We start from the raw sequence: 24,528 nt of genomic DNA, 5'->3' as shown, positions 1-24,528 counted from the left end.
GTCTGGGATCTGCCAATATGTGGCTAGTTTTCTGACTGTTTCGGATAACATGATACATGATTATAGTTTTCTTTTTAATTTACTCTCGTTTGAATATAGGTCAATATTAAATAGTCTCTTGATGAGTCGTCTTTGGTGAGGATGATTAAACCCGTAGAGATGAGAGGTTTTGAGAGTGAGTGTGTACACGTCACCTCACCCTATATACTGAACTGTGGGGTACATGTTTTTTCTATTAGTCACCTTCTGACTAACCTTCAGGGGGTGAATTATGGGTACAGTTTTATATTTGGAATTAATAAGGTTTAGTTTTATCCTTTTGTCAGCAAACATGAGGAATGACAAGAGACAACCCATTTAAGAAGATTCAATTTTGGTTAAAATTATTCAAACATGAACATAAAAAAGACTTCGCCCCTATGTGACGTCTCTGATGTTTATTAACAGTTGATTTCCAAGTAAAATATTTGCCACATTAAGAAAATGAAAATGGCTTCTCCTCTGTGTGACTGCTCTGATGTCTAACAAGAAGCACTTTCTGGTTAAAACATTTCCCACATTCTGAACAGGAAATAGGCTTCCCCCCTGTGTGCATTCTCTGGTGCTTAACACAATTTTATTTATTGCTAAAACATTACCAAAATTCTGAACAAGAAAAAGGCTTCTCCCCTGTGTGAGTTCTCTTGTGGGTAACAAAATTTGATTCATCTGCAAAACATTTCCCACATTCTGAACAAGAAAAAGGCTTCTCCCCCATGTGAGTTCTCTGGTGCTTAACACAATCTGATTTATTGCTAAAACATTTCCCACATTCTGAACATGAAAAAGGCTTCTCCCCTGTGTGAGTTCTCTGGTGGGTAACAAAATTTGATTTCTGTGCAAAACATTTCCCACATTCTAAACATGAAAAAGGCTTCTCCCCTGTGTGGATTCTCTGGTGCTTAACACAATCTGATTTATTGTTAAAACATTTCCCACATTCTGAACATGAAAAAGGCTTCTCCCCTGTGTGAATTCTCTGGTGCTTAACACAATCTGATTTATTGCTAAAACATTTCCCACATTCTGAACATGAAAAAGGCTTCTCCCCTGTGTGAGTTCTCTTGTGGGTAACAAAATTTGATTCATCTGCAAAACATTTCCCACATTCTGAACAAGAAAAAGGCTTCTCCCCCGTGTGAGTTCTCTGGTGCTTAACACAATCTGATTTATTGCTAAAACATTTCCCACATTCTGAACAGGAAAAAGGCTTGTCCCCTGTGTGAGTTCTCCGGTGGGTAACAAAATTTGATTTCTGTGCAAAACATTTCCCACATTCTAAACATGAAAAAGGCTTCTCCCCTGTGTGGATTCTCTGGTGCTTAGCACAATCTGATTTATTGTTAAAACATTTCCCACATTCTGAACAGGAAAAAGGCTTCTCCCCTGTGTGAGTTCTTTGGTGGATAACAAAAATTGATTTCTGTGCAAAATATTTCCCACATTCTGAACATGAAAATGGCTTCTTTGCTTTAGGAGCAGTTTGTTTTTTATTGCCTCTTTGGCGAATTTGATTTTCCTTAGTAGTCAGATCTTTGCTGTAAATGGATGATGATATATCTGGAGTAATGGCATTCACTTCAGTTTTATCTTGTAGGATCTCAAGATCATCAGATTTAAAAATTAAAGATGTCATCTGTCCCTCTGATCTCCTGGTACAGTCATCTGCTAAGATAAAAAAAACATTTTTTTAAATAAAATATCCTTGAGTTTTATATTTTTGAACATTTCTAGTTAAACTGTACATAAAAATGGCAAGCTATGTAAAAAACTTTAATTATTTACCAAGACAATGACAGTTCACAGTCTAATAGAAAACCTTGTTGGATGAGCCAGTAGTGTGCGGTGTTCAACTGTTTGTTCATTCTGCCTCCCAAATATCGAATAAAAAGAAACCAATCAATGTTATGTAGGCGAAAATAACACCAATTCTCATCTCACAAAAAACAAGTCCCCACTCAGGTCCATCATCTGTCAATGGAAAAACAGAGGGTCCCGCACTATTAGTGGCTCAAAGGCTGTTGAAAAGCAACAAGGTTTCTATAAACCAATCCAGCAAAATCCGCTCTCACTTCGGAGTCTTGCAGTGTGCGCAAACAACATTTAGGATCCCTGTATTTAGTAATATTATAGTGAGAAGAATCCACTTAATTTTTGGTGTGTGTCTCCTGGAGCACAATCTGGGCACTATGTGCTGGGTAATAAAATGGCAAATGTGTAATTTTCACTCTCCAACATCCACTGCGTGTTAATTTCCGGAAAGTGGCTGTGGAGTCAAAATATTCACTCCTCCTAAGGATTATAACCCTCAGTGAATTAATTTATAAAATGGAATCACTTTATGGGGATTTCTACTATTCTGGTTTTCTGTCATTTAGTCATATTAGGGCTTCTGCATATGGTGTGTCCAATCTCATCTGGGATTTGTTCCTGCTGTCCAGTTGGAGTAATCTGCTCCCTACTCCAGCCAATTGGAAAGTACTATAGTGAGAAGAATCCACTTAATATTTGGTGTGTGTCTCCTGGCGCACAATCTGGGCACTATGTGCTGGGTAATAAAATGGCAAATGTGTAATTTTTCACTCTCCAAGATCCACTGTTAATTTCCAGAAAGTGGCTTTGGATTATAACTGTCAGGATCCTGTCAGCGTCGGCAACTGCCACGGCTGAGCAGGCTGACTTACCCACACTGCGGGAGAGCACGGGGCCCAACATGGTAATGAAGGTTTAAACAGACAGGACCTGAGGCACGGAAAATAGTAAGGAGTACCAGAACCTATGATCAAATGATGGTAGGGGGCGGGGCTTAGCGTCCTACAACTGCAGATGATGTGATGTACCTACTGCAGGAATACTTTAGTAGAGGAAAGGAAAACGCAGGTCAGACAAGCAGAAGTCATACACGAGAGGGCGGTGCGGTACCAAAGGGACGAGCAGAGAATAGTCAAGTCACAAGCTGAGAGTCATACACGAGAGAGAGGTGCGGTACAAAAGGGACAGGCAGAACTCGTAACAGGGACAGAACCGGATCAAAACCAAACAAGCAACAAGTTATCAGGCACAAGGCATACGTACACAAGGGGTCAACTAACTCAGCCGAGGGCAGGAGTATAACTGACACCGGACCTAGGTCAAGTGAGCATTAAATAACCGCCCTCTGCCAGAGAGAGGCAGAAACAATTAACCCCCTGTCTGACCAGGACGGGCCAAAGCGAAACCCCGTCATGGATCATGACAGTACCCTCCTCTCAATGGGGGGGCCACTGGACCCCCAGGTCTCTCAGGATACTTGGCGTGAAAGGCCCGGACCAACTGATCCGCATGAACCGATCGAGCAGGAACCCACGACTGTTCTTCAGGACCATAGCCTTTCCAATGTACCAGATACTGAAGGGCACGACGGACACCCAGAGTTCAAACGGGAAAATTCTCCAAAATGTGGATGAAACCCATAATTGCAGAAAAAGGGAGATGTACCCGTAGACTGGTTAATGCGGTTGTTAAATGCAAACTCGGCCAATGGTAACACAGAACACCAATCATCCTGTCAGGCTGAGGTCAAGCAACGCAGAATTTGCTCCAGAGACTGATTGGTCCTCTCGGTCTGCCCATTAGTCTCTGGATGATAAGCGGATGAAAATGACAGACCAATACCCAACCTCTTACAAAAAGCCCTCCAAAATCTGGAAACAAATTGCACTCCTCTTTCAGACACCACATTCAAGGGTACCCCATGCAACCGCACCACATGCTCAACAAACAATCTGGACAATGTTTCCGCATTAGGTAGAGCTGCCAAAGGTACAAAATGTGCCTGCTTACTAAACCTGTCCACCACAACCTAAGCGACGGTATTACCCTTGGAGGGGGGAAGGTTGGTGATGAAATCCATGGACAAATGCGTCCATGGTCTCTCAGGAATTGGCAGTGGTACCAATTCCCTGGCCGGCCGGTTATGGGTGGTTTTTGCACGGGCACAAACATCACATGCAGACACATATTCCCCAACATCAGAGGCTAAAGAAGACCACCAAAATACTCTAGCAATGGCCTTCTGGGTAGCCAAGATCCCTGAATGTCCACCCAGAACTGAGTCATGGAAATCCCGGAGGACCTTGAGACGAAACTGAGCTGGCACAAAAAGTTTATCCACCGGCTTAGCCGGAGGTGCAAGAGACTGGCCTTCCCAAATCTCCCGTTCCAACATATTAGAGACACCTGCCACCACCACCCCAGGCTGAAGAATGGAGGATGGAGGTTCGGGGGGGACACCGGATCTAGACTGCGTGACAAGGCATCAGCTCTGACATTTTTGGATCCTGGCTGAAAAGTGATCGAGAAGTTGAATCGGGAAAAAAGTGACCATCTAGCCTGTCTGGGAGTCAACCTTTTAGCTGACTCAGTGTAAGCTAGGATTTTGTGATCCATAATTACGGTTATAGGATGGACAGCCCCCTCCAAAAAATGCCTCCATTCTTCAAAGGCCAACTTTACGACCAGAAGTTCTCGATTCCCAACATCATAGTTCCTCTCCGTGGGGGAGAATTTCTTCGAGAAAAAGGCGCAAGGTCTCAAATTGGTCAAAGTGGCGGGTCCCTGGGACAATACCGCCCCCACCCCCACCTCTGAGGCATCTACCTCAACAATAAATGGTTCAGATGGGTCCGGTTGAATAAGAACCGGAGCAGACATGAAACATTTTTTCAAAAACTGAAACGCCGCTATCGCTGCGGCTGACCAATTCTTGATATCGGCCCCCTTTTGAGTCATGTCTGTGAGGGGTTTAACCACCTGTGAGAACCCCCTTATAAACTTGCGATAATAATTGGCGAATCCTAGGAAATGCTGCAGAGCCTTCAAATCACAAGGTTGAACCCACTCGACAATGACCTGCACCTTATTAGGATCCATGCGAAACCCTTCAGCAGACACAATGAACCTCAGAAAAGACAGCTCCTGAACAAAAAATAAACATTTCTCCAGTTTAGCAAAGAGACAGTTCTCCTGAAGTCTTTGGAGAACTGCCTGAACATGACCAATGTGAGCCTGTTTATCAGGAGAGTAGATCAATATGTCATCCAAATACACCACCATAAACCGTCCAATATAATCAGAGAACACATGATTTATGAAATTTTGGAAGACCGCTGGAGCATTGGTCAGACCGAAAGGCATGACCAAATTTTCAAACAACCCTTCAGTAGTGAGAAAAGCAGTTTTCCACTCATCTCCATCTCGGACTCGGATAAGGTTATACGCTCCCCGTAGATCTAATTTCGAAAACCATTTAGCTCCGGACAACTGGTTGTATAAATTAGGAATAAGTGGGAGGGGATACGTATTTCTCACATTTATCTTATTTAACTCACGAAAATCGAGGCATGGGCGTAAACCGTTTTTTTTCTTTACAAAAAAGAACCCCGCCGCCACGGTAGAAACAGAAGGACGAATGTGTCCCTTACGGAGACTCTCGGAAATGTATTCCTTCATCGCAGCCCGTTCTGGACCCGAAAGGTTATACAAGCGGGCCTTGGACAATTTAGCACCTGGAACCAGGTCAATGGCACAATCAAAAGGGCGGTGTGGTCGTAAAACCTCAGCCTCCTCTTTGGAGAAAAGGTCCGTATAGTCTTTTAGGCACTCCGGAATACCTTCCAGACCCACGGACGACACAAGACACAGTAACCAGACATTTTTCAGAACAATAGGGACCCCATTTAACAATGTTCCGAGATTCCCAATTAATCACAGGATTATGTAATTGTAACCAGGGGAACCCCAACACCAGTCCCGCAGGCAGGTTGTCCATAACAAAACATGAAATATGTTCCTGGTGTAAGGAACTCACTTTAAGGAGAAACTCATCTGTACGGAATATGACGTCATTTTTAGCCAGTGGTGTTTTGTTAATGGCAACAACGTGGATAGGAGTCTCCAGCCTAACTGTCCCTAACTTACACCTGGACATCAAGTAAGAGTCAATAAAGTTCAACGACGATCCGCAATCCACGAAAGCAGAAGTGGGTGTGGAGACACTCCCACAACAAAGTTCCACTTGCAATAACATTTTTGAAAATGGAGAAAAAGGTACTTGAGAGCCTGAGTGACCTCCACGACAATCACCGGGGCTCAGTCGCTTGCAGGTTGGTGGACAAGAAGGGCAATCCTTTTTCCAATGTCCGGAAACCCACAGAAAAAAAAAGCACTTTCCCAAGTGCCGTTGTCTCTTTCCTTTCTCCTTGAAGTCGATGGTTCCCATCTCCATGGTTTCCAATGTAAGACTGGCTCCCCTTCCTTGAGAAAATAATGGGGTTTCAACCTGCATCATTCCCCTGGCCCGTAGCCTGCGATCCATTCAGACGGCTTGTGTCATAGCCTCCTCCAGGGAATCAGGCGGAGGGTGGAGAACCAAGGCATCTTTCAGATGTTCAGACAGGCCTCTATGGAACAAACCCTGGAGGGCGGCATCATTCCAGCAGACCTCAGCAGCCCAGCGTCTGAACTCTGAGCAGAACCACTCGGCTGAGTGCTTCCCCTGACACACGCTCATCACCCTGTCCTCAGCCATACGCATCCGATCAGGCTCATCATAAATATGCCCCAAGGCCTCAAAAAAATTCATCCACAGTCATGCGCTCAGGGGCAGTGGTAGGAAGGGAAAAAGTGCAAGCCTGGGGAGCACCCCTTAACAGAGATATAATGACCCCCACTCTCTGACTTTCATCCCCAGAAGAGTATGGTCTCAATGAAAAAAAAAAAACTTACAGCCCTCCTTGAACATTTTGAATTCCCTTTTATCTCCAGAAAAAGAATCCGGTAACTTAACCGGAGATTCAGGGGAAATTACTGTAACCTCACGAGCCCCTGATGACAAAACCCCCTGCACAGTGTCAGCGATCAGCTGCTGAGACTGAGCCAGGGCTAGTTGTTACCCCAGGAGTCTCTGAGACATCTGAGTCAGGTGCTTTAACTGCTCAAAAAGAGCATGCATAGGATCCATTACACACATAGGAGAAAGGGAGCAGAGAAAAAAAATGGTAACGGTCAGTTATAATGTCAGGATCCTGTCAGCGTCGGCAACTGCCACGGCTGAGCAGGCTGACTTACCCACACTGTGGGAGAGCACGGGGACCAACACGGGAATGAAGGTTTAAACAGACAGGACCTGAGGCACGGAAAATAGTAAGGAGTACCAGGACCTACGATCATGTGACGGTAGCGGCGGGGCTTAGCGTCCTAATACTGCAGATGATGTGCTGTACCTACTGCAGGAATACTTTAGAAGAGGAAAGAAAAATGCACGTCAGACAAGCAGAAGTCTTACATGAGAGGGTGGTGCGGTACCAAAGGGACGAGCAGAGAATAGTCAAGTTACAAGACGAGAGTCACACATGAGAGAGAGGTGCGGTACAAAAGGGACAGGCAGAGCTCGTAACAGGGACAGAACCGGATCAAAACCAAACAAGCAACAAGTTATCAGGCACAAGGCACACGTACACAAGGGGTCAACTAACTCAGCCGAGGGCAGGAGTATAACTGACACCGGACCTAGGTCAAGTGAGCATTAAATAGCCGCCCTGTGCCAGAGAGAGGCAGAAACAATTAACCCTGTCTGACCAGGACGGGCCAAAGCGAAATCCTGTCCTGGATCATGACAATAACCCTCAGTAAATTAATTTATCAAATGGAATCACTTTATGGGGATTTCTACTATTCTGGTTTTTGGTCATTTAGTTATATTAGAGCTTCTGCATATGATGTGTCCAATCTCATCTGGGATCTGTTCCTGCTGTCCAGCTGGAGTAATCTGCTCCCTACTTCAGCCAATTGGAAAGTACCACACTCTACTAAAGCTCAAAGCACATGGCATGGCCAGAATCTGCCAAATACAGCGCTATTCTCCTCTAGTTCAGTCCTATGTGCTCAGCTTGCGGCTTGTGTATTTGTTTCCTGTTGTGACCGTGGCTCGTTTACTGACTACTCTTGTGTCTTATGATTCTGTATTCTGTCCTTCTGGTTCTGACCCAGCTACCTGACTATTCCTCTTGCCATCTAACACCACAGAATAGCAGGTAACACCATGGTCCAAGCCTAGGGGTCCCTGTGTAAGTCCAGATTCATGTAATGGCGTTAAAGGGCGATGAGCAAGGCAATCCTTGGGATATGGAAAGCAGAGAAGATAGAGCCAAGCAGGTTCATGGTGGACATCTTTTGAGCTGCCAGGTGACCATGAACAGTGCTCCCAATATATTGTGTCTGCAAACTATTCCAGCTAGATCTGCATTCAAGTAGCTAAATGGCGCTCCTTCCCTTCTGAACACTGCCATGTGCCCAGACAGTAGTGTACAACCGTATATAGGGTACAGTGAGAAGCTGGAAAATAATTTGTAAGATCCATTTGTTTTCTATTATCCTTTGTGAAGAATTCTAAAGTTACCACCACATAAAGTGACACACGTCAGATATTAATAATGAGTAACTAGTGGTGAAACCTCTCTGGTGTAATTAGAGTATGGGGCTCGGAGACTTCACAATCTATACTATCGTAAGCTCCAATATTTTCTGTCAGATGAGTTTCAAGAAGAAATATTAGGAATTTAAAGAGAACTGTGTATAAGGCCGGTTTCACACGTCCTGATATTTCCAGTACTGATTTTTCTGGTCCATGTGCATAATACTTGGGCACATGTCTGACAACAGTGTGCAGCATCAGTACCACATGTACAGCCGGCAAGGAATAAGCACTACAGTAAGTGCTGTTCCCCGGTGGCAGGTGCTGAAGACGCTCTCATCATTCTCCCCTGCTCTGCCGGCGGGGGGAATGATGAGAGTTATATTAAGGTTAGAATGATGACAGCAGGTGGAGGCTTTTGGGAGTATTACTCTCATCATCCTACACCTGCTGCTAAGAACAGTGACAGCAGGGGAGGATGATGGGAGTATTCCTCACCCGCAACTTGCGCTATAACTAAATAAATAAATGAAAAAACGGCGTGGGTCCCACTGTATTTTCAATAACCAGTCTGACAAAATTCACAACTGGGGGCTGCAACCCTCAGCTGTCAGCTTCAGCAAGACTGGTTATCAAGAATAGAGGGGTCCCCACAGTTTTTTCAATTATTTAAATAAATAATTTAAAACAACGGCGTGTGTCCCCCCCATTTTTGACAACCAGCCTTGCTAAAGCTGAAAACTGGGGGCTTGTATTCTCAGACTTGTAAGGGGCCATGGATATTGACCCCCCCAGCCTAAAAAAAGCAGCCCGCAGCTGCCCAGAAAAGGCACATCTATTAGATGCGCCAATTCGTGCCCTTTTCCCGGCTCTTCCCACTTGCCCTGTAGTGTTGGCAAGTGGGGTTCATATTTGTGGGGTTGATGTCACCCTTGTATTGTCAGGTGACATCAAGCCCACGGCTTAGTAATGTAGAGGTGTCTATAAGACACCTATCCATTACTAATATTATAGTTATATGGTAAATAAAGACACAGCCAGAATAAAGTCTTTTATTAGAAATAAAACAAAACACAGTTTTCGTTTTTTATTTAAAGATAACAGAGAATTCTCACGGTGATCTGCTGTGAAGTCACTTAGCTTGAACTGTGGTGACCTCATCAATGACTTTTTCCCACGGTCCTGAGGTCACTGCGGTTCAGCCTGGCTGGAAACCTCGATGATGTCACTGCTGGTCAATGATGCTGCGCTTGCTCATTCACCAGTGGCTCTCAGCCTGGACAGTTGCATCTTGGCACAGTCCAGGTTGAAAACTAATTATCCCCCAGACATAGATTACGGCATGGGACAGAACGACAGACAGGAATGGTATATTGTTTTTTTTTTATTTTTAATACAGGAGAACGAGGTCTTCGGTGGAAATAAGCGTTAGATGAGTATAACTGTGTTTGTTATTTTTAATTAAAAAAGAAAAACCGTTTTATTTCTAATAAAAGACATTATTCTGGCTGTGTCTTTATTTACCATGTAACTATGAGGATAGTAATGGATAGACACCTCTCCATTACTAAGCTGTGGGCTTGATGTCACCTGACAATAAAAATGTGACATCAACCCCTCAAATATGAACCCCACTTGCCACCGCTACAGGGCAAGTGGGAAGACCTGGGAAAACCATCGGAATTGGCGCATCTAATAGATGTGCCTTTTCTGGGCAGGTGAGGGCTGGTTGTTTAATCTGTATTTGTAGTTTTCAGTTAATGAGATTCTCGTGCTTCGGGTTGGGGTGTGGGAGTGGCTGTGGGCGGGGCCTTATGTGTTGCTCTGTGTAAATATTCATCTGTATTGGCTTATGACACTGATCCTTCAGTGACCTGCCCCCTATTTTACATAAAAAATTACATCCAGAAAAATGTCACTGGCGATGGCGGCGCCTGCGCAGTAGCATCTATAAGTAAGAGATAGATGTTACTGGACAGGCACCGCCAGTGTCATATGCAAATTTTTTCTAAGCCTCACAATAGCCATAGTATTATAGGCTGTTATGAATGTGTCACCGAGGAGGACAACAAAAAGCTAAGTCGCAGAAAACAAGAGAGGTTGGTAACTATGCAGATTGCAGATCCCTGATCCTAGCCACACAACTAGCAGTAGCAGTGGAGCATTCCTACGATGATCCAGACGCCTCGTCACCGCCGGAGGACTACATAAGCCTAAAGCAAGAAAAGGGGAAAACTAACTGCCCCAGAGCAGACCCCAATGGAATAGACAGCCCCCACACATGCATTGACGGTGAAACAAGATGAAAACACAAACACAGGCAGGAAAATAGGCTGAGCAAACGATGGGGCCAAACTAACTATAAAGGATAGGAAAGGAAAGACACTGTCTGCAATCTGCCAAAAACCCTACAAAAATAATGTCCAAAACTTCTGATAACAAAATTAACCCAGAAGTCACTAGACTTCTCCCACTATATCAGCACTCTGAAATATTCTGAGACAGAGCAAAAAGAGGCCAATCTAATAAGGGACTAAAAAGCAAGTTGGCAAATACAATATTCCATATTGCCTTTAACCAATACAGGGTCAGGAGGTGCTGCCATAGGAACCACAGGCTCAACAAACCTCTTCAACAGTGATTTATGAAATACGTTATGGATCTTGAACGTAACTGGAAGAGCCAATCGAAAAGAAACAGGATTAAGAATCTCCAAAATTTTATAAGGTCCAATAAATCTTGGCTTAAATTTTGGAGATGCAACCTTCATAGGAATATTCTTAGACGACAACCAAACTATATCACCCACTTTAAACCGGGACCAATTGTCCTACGTCGGTTGGAAAATCGCTGGGCCTTTTCCTGAGAGAGTGACAACTTATCCACTACTTGGTCCCATATCTGCTGCATTCTCTCAACCACAGTGTCCACACCTGGGCAGGACGAAGCGTCCACTTGCCCTGAAGAGAATCGAGGATGAAACCCAAAACTACAGAAAAAGGGTGACATCAAAGTGGCAGAACTAGCTCTATTGTTCAGCGCGAATTCGGCCAAGGGCAAAAATGAAACCCAATCATCCTGATCAGCAGATATAAAACATCTTAAATAAGACTCCAAGGTCTGGTTTATTCTCTCAGTCTGCCCATTAGTCTGGGGATGAAACGCTGAGAAGGATAACTGAATTCCCAGATTGGAACAAAAGGCTTTCCAGAATCTGGAAACAAACTGGACTCCTCTGTCCGACACAATGTTCTCAGGAATCCCATGTAACCGAACCACCTGTTGTAAAAACAAGGGCACCAACTCAGCAGAAGATGGCAACTTTGGGAGTGGTACAAGATGGACCATCTTCGAAAATCTATCACAAATCACCCAGATAACAGTCATTCTCTGAGAAACAGGAAGATCAGAAATAAAATCCATTGAGATATGGGTCCATTGCCTCTTGGGCAATGGCAGGGGCATCAGCAACCCACTAGAACAGGGTTTAGACCGAGAACAAGTCCCACAGGACTGCACAAAATTCCTGACATCACAAGATAAGGCGGGCCACCAAAAAGACCAACTCACCAAATCTCTGGTACCAAAAATACCTGGATGACCAGCCAATGCGGAGCAATGAACTTCAGACATCACTCTCTTTCTCCACTGGTCAGGAACATACAATTTTCCCATAGGGCAACGCTCAGGTTTATCCTCCTGAAATTCCTCCAGGGTGCGTCTCAAATCGGGCAAAATGGCAGAAAGAACTACCCCCTCACCTAGGATGGTAGTAGGCTCAGTCACATTAAGAGAATCAGCAAAGAAACTCCTAGAAAGAGGGTCTGCCTTAACATTCTTAGTGCCCGGAAGAAAAGAGACCACAAAATTAAAACGCGTGAAAAACAAGGCCCATCTAGCCTGTCTAGGATTCAAGCATTTGGCCGACTCCAGATAAATCAAATTCTTGTGATCGGTGAGGACCACAACTTGATATCTAGCTCCCTCCAACCAATGTCTCCACTCCTCAAATGCCCACTTCATGGCCAACAATTCCCGATTCCCCACGTCATAGTTGTGTTCAGATGGGGAGAACTTAGGAGAAAAGAAGGCACAAGGATTCATCTTAGAAGTCACAGGGTCTTTTTGGGACAACACAGCTCCTGCACCAATCTCAGAAGCATCTACCTCCACCTGAAATGGAAGTGAGACATGAGGTTGCCGTAAAACTGGAGCTGAAGTAAATCTCTGCTTAAGCTCCTGAAATGCTGAGACAGCCTCAGCAGACTAATTCAGCACATCAGCGCCCTTCTTGGTCAGATCAGTCAGTGGTTTGACAATACCAGAAAAATTACCTATAAATTTACGATAGAAATTAGCAAAACCCAAAAACTTCTGGAGAGCCTTCAAAGAAGTAGGCTGAACCCAATCATAAATGGCCTGTACCTTGGCCGGGTCCATTTCAATAGTCGACGGAGACAAGATAAATCCCAAAAATGAAATCCTCTGTACACCAAAGAGGCATTTCAATCCCTTAACAAACAGGGAATTCTCCCTCAAAATCCGGAACACAGTCCGGACATGTTCCACATGAGAATGCCAATCACTAGAAAAGATCAATATATGATCCAGATAGATGATCAAAAACTTATCCACAAGGTCTCGGAAAATATCATTCATAAAGGACTGGAAGACAGAAGGGGCATTAGTGAGCCCAAAAGGCATCACCAGGTACTCAAAATGTCCCTCCGGAGTATTAAACGCCATCTTCCATTCATCCCTGTGCTTGATGCTAATAAGATAATACGCCCCCCTGAGGTCAAGCTTAATAAACCAGCAGGCACTCTTAACTCTGGGAAATACATCAGACATCAGAGGTAACGGGTACTGATATTTAACCGTCATCTTGTTAAGGGAACGATAATCAATACACGGTCTTAATGAACCATCTTTCTTGGCCACAAAAAACCCCAGTACCTAAAGGTGACGAGGATAGTCTAATATGACCCTTCTCCAACGACTCCTTAATATAGGATCACATAGCATCGTGTTCGGGTACTGATAAGTTGAAAAGCCGACCCTTGGGAAATTTACACCCAGGCATCAACTCAATTGCACAGTCATAACTCCTATGAGGAGGCAAAAACGCACTTACTCTCACTAAATACATCAGAAAAATCGGCCAGATAATCAGGAATATCATGAGACTGAGGAGAGGTGAAGAAAACAGGAGCGTCCCTAAGCACACATTGACAGCCCCAACTCACCACAGACCCAGATTTCCAATCCAAAACAGGATTATGAGTTTGCAACCAGGGAAAACCCAGAACAATAGTGGCATGCAAATTATGCAGCACCAGAAATTTACAATTTTCTTGGTGGTCTGGGGCAACTCGCATTATCACCTGGGTCAAAAACTGAGGTTTATTCTCCGCCAAAGGAGTAGCATCAATACCCCTCAAAGGAATAGGCGTCCGCAGAGGCGTCATGGACAAACCACAATGTTTAGCAAAGTCCAAATCCATCAGATTCAACGCTGCTCCAGAATCCACAAAAGCCTTAGTGGAAAACATGGATAAGGAGCAGATCAGAGTAATTGCCAAAAGGAACTTAGGTTGTACACCACCCACAGCAAATGTGTGTGCAAAACGTTTCTCTCATTTAGGGCAGACAGAAATAGTATGAGAGGCGTCTCCACAGAAAAAACACAGCTTATTACGCCTTCTAAATTCCTGACATTGCGCCCTAGACAAAACCCCATCACATTGCATAGGTTCAGACATTTGTTCAAAAGGTGGCAGCGCCTCCCGTTTAGTTTTACGTTCACGTAAACGCCGATCAACTTGAATGGCTAATGACATAGAATCATCCAGACCAGAGGGAACAGGAAATCCCACCATAACATCTTTCATTCCATGCAGTGAGGACCGCCCACTTTCTTAATTTTTGACAGTATAACTCTGCAGAATCCTGACCCTGGTTTAATGCCAACAGGGTTCTCTCAGCTTGATCAACAGCATTAGGTTCATCATACAACAACCCCAAGGCTTGAAAAAATGCATCCACATTAGTCAAAATAGGATTTTCAGGTGTCAGAGAAAAAGCCCAATCCTGGGGATCGCCGCGCAGCAAGGAGATGACAATTTTAACCTGCTGCACAGAGCTCCCCGATGAGTTAGGCTTCAAGGCAAGAAATAATTTACAGTTATTCTTAAAATTCAAAAATTTAGACCGATCCCCAAAAAACACATCAGGAGTGGGGAATTTAGGTTCAGCAGCATGTGACTGAATGAGGCAAGTGGAAATTCCCTGCACTTCAGCAGCAAGTTGCTCCACACGATCAGTCAATTGCTTAATCTCCATTAGGAAAAAAAAAAAATCCTACGGCCCCAGAAAAAAAAAAGAGGAAAAAATATATATATAAAAAAATTCTGACACTTTTTTTTTTTCTTTCTTTTTTTTAAACAATTTTTTCCTGCTTTTGAGTACCCTAGAATCTGCGGTATGTGTTATGATGAGTCACCGAAGGAGGAAAAAACAAAATACCAGCCAAGTCCAGAAAAACCAGAGAGGTTGGCAGCTATCGGATTGCAGACCCCTGAACCTATCCACAACAACTAGCAGTAGCCGTGGGGGGTTCCTACGGTGCCTTAGACCCCTCGATGACAGCCGGAGAGCTACATAGCCTAAAGACAGAAAGGGGAAAAACTAAACTGCCCCAGAGCAGACCCCAAAGCAATAGGCAGCCCCCAACATATAATGGCGGTGAAGCAAGATGAAAACACTAACACAGATAGAAAAATAGGTTGAGCAAACGATGGGGCCCAAGCTAACTACATAGGACAGGATAGGAAAGCTGCTGTCTGCCATCCGCAAAAACCCTATCAAAATGAGCCAACCGACTGATAGGAAAAACTGGCCCTGAAGTCGCTAGGCTTCAAAAGACTATATCAGCACTCAGGTATATTCTGAAGACAGAGCAAAAGATCAACAGATCAGAGACAAAAATGGTATTCAGCTCACCCCCGGCCGGGGATGGCAGAACTCCCAAAAAAGGCAAAACAAAAACAAAACTGAAGAGTACAAAGCAGAGCAGAAAAACTTAGCTTTGAGAGGCAGGAATCAGACTGGTCTACAAGAATCCAGCAGGAAAATCACCAGCCAGGAAGAAGGGCGTCGGCAGCCTTATATCCAGTCCTCAATTCCAGCCACCCAGTTATCATCTAGCTGCCCAGGTGTTTGGTAATCAGTCTCACTACCTTCCTTCACCAGAGGAAGGAGTTCATCAGACCTCAATGATGAAGGGAAAAATGAACTCACAACAGGTATGGCTGGTGATTCTGTTATGAATGAGTCACCGAGGAGGACAACAAAAAGCTAAGTCCCAGAAAACCAGAAAGGTTGGTAACTATGCAGATTGCAGATCCCTGATCCTAACCAAACAACTAGCAGTAGCAGTGGAGCGTTCCTACGATGATCCAGACGCCTCGTCACCGCCGGAGGACTACATAAGCCTAAAGCAAGAAAAGGGGAAAACTAACTGCCCCAGAGCAGACCCCAAAGGAATAGACAGCCCCCACACATGTATTGACGGTGAAACAAGATGAAAACACAAAGGCAGGAAAATAGGCTGAGCAAACGATGGGGCCCAAACTAACTATAAAGAAAAGGAAAGACACTGTCTGCAATCTGCCAAAAACCCTACAAAAATAATGTCCAACACTTCAGATAACAAAATTAACCCAGAAGTCACTAGACTTCTCCCACTATATCAGCACTCTGAAATATTCTGAGACAGAGCAAAAAGAGGCCAATCTAATAAGGGACTAAAAAGCAAGTTGGCAAATACAGATAAATAGGAGTAGAAATTCAGCACAGCCCCAGCCGGGACTGGCTGAACACACAAAAAACTGAATAGACCAACAAAATCAAGTGTGAACATTAGCAAAAACACTTAGCTTGAAAAGGCTGGAACAGAGCTGAAAACCAAGACCTGGAAAGCAGAAGCAATCACCAGCAAAGACTAGGGCGTCGGCTGTCTTAAATCCAGTCTGATTCCTGAGGTCCAATTGTCATCCTCATTATCAGGTGGCAGATCTCTACTGATTAAATCAGCCTCACTACCTCCTGTTACCACCAGAGGGAGTCTGGAAGGAGAACTCACTGCTGGTGGACCAGAGAATGAGGTCACAATAGGCATTATCAACAATAATATCAACACTATTATATGCATTATGAAATAATGGGGGCAGGTCAGTGAGGGATTAGCGACCTGTCAAAAGCCAATACAGATGAATATGTAAATCAAAAAGAAAAAAATAGAAAGGCACTAAGAAACAGTCTACTTACTGGTGGAGTGGGTGGACTCTGAGTCAGCAACACTTTGCAGGGTGAAAGCACGGTAGTGAAGGTGCTTGCTTGAAGAAGCACACAAGACAATCCAAAAAAAAAAGGAAAAAAGCAGCACACTCCGTTTACCGTATCATAAAAAACCTAAGTCCTTTATTTCAGAAAAGCATACATGGACAAGGTTTGTGAGGGCAGGATAAGTGCAGGCAAGAAACAGGACTATGGCCGTTTTGTGCTGCTTTTTTCCTTATTTTTTGGACAGATGTGATGATTACATATTCATCACATAAAGCCCTGCCCCGAAGCACGAGATTCTCATTAACTGAAAACTACAAATACAGATTAAACAACAACCACAAGACGGATTTCATCACCAGGTATCATTGTAATCAGTATAACGGCGCTGACCTGACAGTGTCTGGAGGTTACTGTGCACAATCCGGCTGACAGGTTCCCTTTAAATTTAGATCTTAGGCATTTGGAAGAGGCAATGGAGAGCTTTTTTTTTTTTAAGACTATCAGGGAGTTACAGACTCACATTAGGCAGGAAGGCCGATCCCACCACAATCAAACTATCATACAGAAGGAACAGGTTAAAAAAAGACATAGAATAAAAAAATATGTTACATCCCCAACAACAACGTACATACGAGGGGAGAACACTAAACTGGAGCTGCACTCATTTATGGTGGACAATTGGAGCCACTATGAGTCCTGACCAGAAGAGTAGAGAAAGTATTAGCGCCCCCATTTCAGGAGAGATTGTGGAGTAATCTGAATGCCTTAGGATGGAAAGCATAATGGAATTTATGACATGGGGTGAATCCATGACGCCAGGGCTGGAGCCAACACATCTCCTGCAGGCGGGAATAAATGTATATTATAGCCATCAGCCACGCATAGCTTAGCGATCTATCATGGCACAGGTGGAATGTTTGTCCTGTAGATTATCACAATCCTCCTTGAAATTACCGTATTTTTTGGACCATAAGACGCACCTAGGTTTTAGAAGCAGAAATTAGGAAAAAAAATGAAGCAAAAAATGTGGTCAATTCTGTACTTAATATCCCCTATCCTGGTATACATGGTCCCCTCATCCCTATCCTGGTATACATGGCCCCCTCATCCCTATCCTGGTAAACATGGCCCCCTCATCCCTATCCTGGTATACATGGATCCCTCATCTCCATCCTGGTATACATGGATCCCTCATCCCTATCCTGGTATGCATGGCCTCATCCATATCCTAGTATGCATGGCCCCCTCATTCCTATCCTGACAGGAATGATCACCCTCATCCCTATCCTGGTATGCAGGGCCCCATCCTCAGCCTGGTATTGTGAAGTACAGTATTTAGATGTATGGGGCATCTTGTTCTCAAAGACTCCATTTTTGTGTTTGCGACGCCATTTTGTTGTTCACGAGTTAAATTTTGTAACTAGGGGAAAGTTCACGGCTGTAATGAAACCAGACTGTTCCAGCTTGCACGAGATATGAGACCCTGATGAATGTGCTATTGTTCTATTCTCTGCATCATGTAACTAGGGACATATTCCGATTTTCTTGCAAAACTATTGGCTTATAAAGTAAATGTATTACGACGATGCTATTGGTAGCTGAGTATTTTGCATAATTAAGCAAAATACTATAAAAAGGTGACATAATAAACGGGGTTAGTGATCTGCCTTGATCCTCCCATACAGAGGCATATGTCTCCGTCTGGTCATTCCCAGTTGCTAGCAATGCCCCGTGGATTAATTTGGAAATCACTTGGTCCACAGTGAAGGGTTAATTTAGCCCTCCCTCTATAGCTCCCCAACAGCAGGTATGCATAGCCACATCTCATCCTAGTATGCATGGTCCCATCCCTATCTTGGTATGCATGGTCCCATCCCTATCCTGGTATGCAGGGCCCCCATCTCTTCCAGGAATGCATAGCCGCATCTCGTCCTAGTATGCATGGTCCCATCCCTATCCTGTTATGCATGGTTCCATCCCTATCCTGTTATGCAGGGCCCCATCTCGTCCTGGTATGCAGGGCCCCAGCTCATCCTGGTATGCAGGGCCCCATCCTTATAAGTAGCCCCCACCCCCATCCTGGTATGCAGGGTCCCAACCTCATCCTAATATGCATGGTCCCCCATCCCTATCCTCGTATGCACGGACCCCCATCCTTATCCTGGTATGTATGGGCCATTCTCGTCCTGGTATGCAGTGCCCCATCACAAAACATTAAAAAAAACAAACCATTACACTTACCTACCCGGCGCTTCCTTGCAGTGTCCTGCTCCGGTGCCAGCAACTGCTATATACTTGTAAGCAGTGCTGAGAACAGTGAGAATTCATGAATATTCATTTATCTTAAGTAGCAGCACACGTGACCGCCGGTAGCAGCAGGAAGCCGGTGGCTGACACTGTGTGCTACTGAAGAGCAATGAATACTCACTGCCCTTTGCGTGCACAGTCCTGGCAGCTGTTCTCTGCTTGTGAGCAGCGCGTGACATCCCTGCCATGTGCTGCTTACAAGCATATAGCAGTTGCTGCATCGGAGCAGGACGCTGCGAGGGAGCGCGGGGTAGGTAAGTGTAATGGTTTGTTTTTTAATGTTTTCTGATGGGGTCATGCATACCAGGATGGGGATGGGGGTGCGGGCCAATTATAAGGATGGGGCCATGCATACCAGTACCAGGGTTAGGGGCTAATCATATCAAGATACTATTATTAACGAGAAATGAATATTCATTGCCCTCCAAGCCCATGGGCATGTAATGCAGTGAGTATTCATTTCTCTTTAGCCACAGCAACAGGAGTTAGCTGCAGCCACCGGCTCCAGCCTCCTGTGACCCGCTGCTCCGCTGATGCCGTTCCCCCACCTACCCACCACAGCCAGAGCCGGTACATCCGGACTATAAGACGCACCCCCCATTTTACTCCACATTTTTGAAGGAAAACAGTGCGTCACATAGTCCGAAAAATACGGTAGATTTTATACAAATTGAAAAGTCAGGATAAAGGGAAACTCTGCTGTTACTCTACAGAAATTCACACTTGGCCTCACTGCACATTTACTGTTGTCGATCATAAAAGGGAAGTTTGGCCAGAAAGACTGGACCTGGTCTTGTAGGGACCATGAGACATTCAGCAGCACAGAAGGGAGAGAAGATTCATCCGATAAGATCTCAGGGATCTAGAAAGCCAACAGCATCATTACCCTCCGCTTTCTCTTACAGGCCCAGCATAAGATTTTTCTTCAAGTGATTTTCTATCTTGTCAGCACATTCTACGTACGCTGTCATTTGGCTTTATAGTTACAGATCTGGGCAGGTAACGGTCAGCGTCTCCTAATGTGAAGGAGAGAATGGCTAATGAAATCAATTATTAAACGTTATATTAGTCAGTTCAGATATGGTGTTCCAAGATGGCGTCTGTGTCTTCAGACAACACCCTGGAAGGAATCCTTGGAATGCAGAAGCTGAGATACTGGATACCATATATGGAAGTGAAGATGAAATGGACCTATCATAGACTGACACTGGCTACTCAGGAGATTGTGTGACACCCATTTCCTGACTCTCTGTCTTGAGAATAAACTTCAGTTGTATGCAAGCCTTTGCAGAGAAAAAAGTAGACATCTAACTCTGTAAGCGTGCACTCGGCCTATATTGGGTCAGGTACAAGCAATCATATAGATCTCGCACTAAGGAATCACCCTCACACTAATCCCAGGGGGTAGGAGGATCCTCGAGGTTGTAAGGTCTATAGAAAAGGGCTTTCAATGCCCAATGTCATTAGAACAGTTTTGGGTGGAGGAGAATGTTGTGGTCTAGAGGCAAAATGGTGATCATGGTAATAAGGCCGGACTACACCACCGATAAAGCAGCCACAGCCGGTGACTGAGAGGAATCTGTGACTTCTCTGCATTCAGTGGTTACTACTCACCTGGGTAGTCATATGTGGCACTCTCCTCTTTACACCACTCATCACCCCTCACATATGTCTCTGTAGTGTTAATATGGGTCAGATCTTCACCCTGAAACAAATATTGTAAAAGTCACCGACAGATGGAGAAGTCCCATCTATGATCAGCTCTAATCCTGCCATCTCCACCGCTCTCATTACACAAGTATAAAACATATAATACTGGTGGATAAAACAAGACTGAGCACAAGACCTTCACAGCCGTCTACACATCATAGGGGAGATCTCCTGACACCTTCTCTCCATCTACCTGATGATCCTGAGGAGCACTGGGATCTTCTTGGTTACAGTCCTGTGGAAGAAGAGGACGGGGACATCTCTCTGGTGTTGTCCTCTTACTGGATAGATCTGGAGGAAACACATACAGGGACTGAATTCATTCTCTACATACAGATAATTATAGGCCGTGTGTATTTAGTCCTGTCTATTACCTGGAGATGTGAGGGGCTGGGGAACCTCCATTATGACGTCCTTGTACAGATCTCTGTGTCCTTCTAAATACTCCCACTCCTCCATGGAGAAATAGACAGCGACATCCTGACACCTTATAGGAACCTGACACATACAATGATACCGTCATCCCCCCGATCCCTTCATAGTGTTACTGTATAATGTCCCAGCATTCCCAGCAGTGTCACCTCTCCAGTCAGCAGCTCAATCATCTTGTAGGTGACTTCTAGGATCTTCTGGTCATTGATGTCCTCATGGATCAGGGGGTGAGGTGGGGGCCCCGTGATTGGGCTCAGGGGTCTTCCCCATCCCTCAGACACAGGGTCCTGACAGCGATCACTAGAGGTCTTCTTCACCACTGTGTAATCCTGGTTATGGAGAGACACATTAATAAATCTCACTACAGACATTTCCAGAGTCCTCACCTCTCCAGTTCTGTCCATCCGTTATTCCCATAGATAAGAATGATGTAATGTGATGTCATCAGAATCTCTCACCTCTCCAGTGAGACGGAAGAGGATCTCTAGGGTGAGGTGTAACATCCTCTCCGCCATCTTGTCTCTGTCCATATCCATCCTTGATGGGTAAATCAGGAAAATTCTCTTTTGTAGAAGATCTTCACTGAGAGGATCCGATATTGTAGAGACCTGAATGAGAAGAAGATGATCCGATGTAACATCATAAGAATCCTGTGTAATAATACACTTACTGGAGATAATAAGGGAAACATATGAGGAGATTTACTATCTTACAGGGTTTAGTTTTCTTCCCTGACATCTACTAATAAAACCTATATATTTAGGCCACAGACAACAAGCAGTTTCCTCCTCGGAGTCGGCAGCTGAACATGTTCCTCATAGACTCATCTTCCATAACGCTAATTCTCGTCTCATTACCGACACTGGAATCGGCATTATCAATACTGCAGGAGATATTCATTACACGCGACATGAGAAATAACTCCTTCATGATGAGGACGACATCTTCATCTCCTACTGCGGCTCTAGAGACAGATGTGGCCAGAGTCGGTCACTGCCTCCATCCCCACCGGCCGTCTATATGAAGGTTTCCCGTCTTCCCCGCACTGGAATCTTCTCTCCCGTTAGATCTCAGCTCTGAGTCACACACAGAAGTTTGAGGCTTTTCTGGAAGAACAGGACAGGAGAGATCTGAGGCCGATGTCTCCATGTACAGGGTTTCCCCTCGGGATAAGAGGCTTTTCTATCCCTTTCCCCCTTAGAGGGGACACCTGTGGATATCGGGGTCTTTACCGGCTGCAGTCCTGGGGGGATTTACTCGGTAACGTGGACGTTGGACAAACGTCACCATCAATTCCCATCAGAGTGAAGGAACATCGCTCCTCTATTCAGCTCTATGGATCCAGGATGAAATCCACTGCGGCCCCTGCAAGAAAAGAGCGAAGTCTGGTGAGACCCCCGAGGCCGGAGATTTCTACAGCTGCTCTGTGCGCACAGGACCTGTGATGAGGTCACAGGAGGGGAGGAGTCAGGGGTCACATGATCAGGGGCCTCGGTGTGTGCAGGACTCTGCTGTGCTGGTTGTCATGGTGCTGGATGAGGGGAAGTTTCTGTGTGGGGTCAGGAGGGGTTTACAGGGTGGATGTAGCAGAACCGTGTGTGTACGAGGTGTACGGAGCAGAGCCGTGTGTGTACGAGGTGTACGGAGCGGAGCTGTGTGTGTACGAGGTGTACGGAGTGGAGCCGTGTGTGTACGAGGTGTACGGAGCGGAGCTGTGTGTGTACGAGGTGTACGGAGTGGAGCCGTGTGTGTACGAGGTGTACGGAGCGGAGCTGTGTGTGTACGAGGTGTACGGAGCGGAGCCGCGTGTGTACGAGGTGTACGGAGCGGAGCCGTGTGTGTACGAGGTGTACGGAGCGGAGCTGTGTGTGTGCGAGGTGTACGGAGTGGAGCCGTGTGTGTACGAGGTGTACGGAGCGGAGCCGTGTGTGTACGAGGTGTACGGAGCGGAGCCCTGTGTGTACGAGGTGTACGGAGCAGAGCCGTGTGTGTACGAGGTGTACGGAGCGGAGCCATGTGTGTATGAGGTGTACGGAGCGGAGGCGTGTGTGCACGAGGTGTACGGAGCGGAGACGTGTGTGTACAAGGTGTACGGAGCGGAGCTGTGTGTGTACGAGGTGTACGGAGCGGAGTCGCGTGTACGAGGTGTACGGAGCGGAGCCGTGTGTGTACAAGGTGTACGGAGCGGAGCTGTGTGTGTACGAGGTGTACGGAGCGGAGTCACGTGTACGAGGTGTACGGAGCGGAGCCGTGTGTGTACGAGGTGTACGGAGCGGAGCCGTGTGTACGAGGTGTACGGAGCGGAGCCGCGTGTGTACGAGTTGTACGGAGCGGAGCCCTGTGTGTACGAGGTGTACGGAGCGGAGCCGTGTGTGTACGAGGTGTACGGAGCGGAGCCGTGTGAGTACAGGGTGTACGGAGCGGAGCCGTGTGTGTACGAGGTGTACGGAGCGGAGCCGTGTGTGTATGAGGTGTACTGAGCGGAGCCGTGTGTGTACGAGGTGTACAGAGCGGCGCCGTGTGTACGAGGTGTACGGAGCGGAGCCGTGTGTGTACGGGGTGTACGGAGCGGAGCCGTGTGTGTACGAGGTGTACGGAGCGGAGCCGTGTGTGTACAGGGTGTACGGAGCGGAGCCATGTGTGTATGAGGTGTACAGAGCAGAGCCGTGTGTGTACGAGGTGTACGGAGCGGAGCCATGTGTGTATGAGGTGTACAGAGCGGAGCCGCGTGTGTACGAGGTGTACGGAGCGGAGCCGTGTGTGTACGAGGTGTACGGAGTGGAGCCGTGTGTGTACAAGGTGTACGGAGCGGAACCGCGTGTGTTCGAGGTGTACGGAGCGGAGCCGCGTGTGTACGAGGTGTACGTAGTGGAGCCCTGTGTGTATGAGGTGTACGGAGCGGAGTCATGTGTGTACGAGGTGTACGGAGCGGAGCCGCCTCTGTACGAGGTGTACGGAGCAGAGCCCTGTGTGTACGAGGTGTACGGAGCGGAGCCGTGTGTGTACGACGTGTACGGAGCAGAGCCCTGTGTGTACGAGGTGTACGGAGCGGAGCCGTCTGTGTACGAGGTGTACGGAGCAGAGCCCTGTGTGTACGAGGTGTACGGAGCAGAGCAATGTCTGTATGAGGTGTATGGAGCTGAGCCGTGTGTGTATGAGGTGTACGGAGCGGAGCTGTGTGTGTACGAGGTGTACGGATCAGAGCTGTGTGTACGAGGTGTACGGAGCGGAGCCGTGTGTGT

At 45.8% G+C, this 24,528-nt stretch overlaps 1 protein-coding gene across 1 annotated transcript; it reads right to left on the bottom strand.

The window, feature by feature from the left end:
• Positions 1-422: 422 nt before the first annotated feature.
• LOC141082266 (uncharacterized) lies at positions 423-21,145 on the bottom strand. Its single transcript, XM_073566207.1, has 3 exons — positions 21,048-21,145; positions 20,759-20,849; positions 423-1,704 (listed from the first exon to the last, which is right to left on the bottom strand). Exon 3 carries the CDS (start codon positions 1,673-1,675, stop codon positions 635-637), a length of 1,041 nt encoding a protein of 346 aa, XP_073422308.1. The 5' UTR covers positions 1,676-1,704; positions 20,759-20,849; positions 21,048-21,145; the 3' UTR covers positions 423-634.
• Between the last annotated feature and the right edge of the window lie 3,383 nt (positions 21,146-24,528).

This window comes from Dendrobates tinctorius, unplaced genomic scaffold (assembly GCF_039654945.1).
Source record: "Dendrobates tinctorius isolate UK_male_01 unplaced genomic scaffold, ASM3965494v1 ptg000017l, whole genome shotgun sequence".
NCBI lineage: Eukaryota > Metazoa > Chordata > Amphibia > Anura > Dendrobatidae > Dendrobates > Dendrobates tinctorius.
The sequence above is the reverse complement of the archived record's forward strand: the minus strand, read 5'-3'. Positions and strand labels throughout refer to the sequence as shown.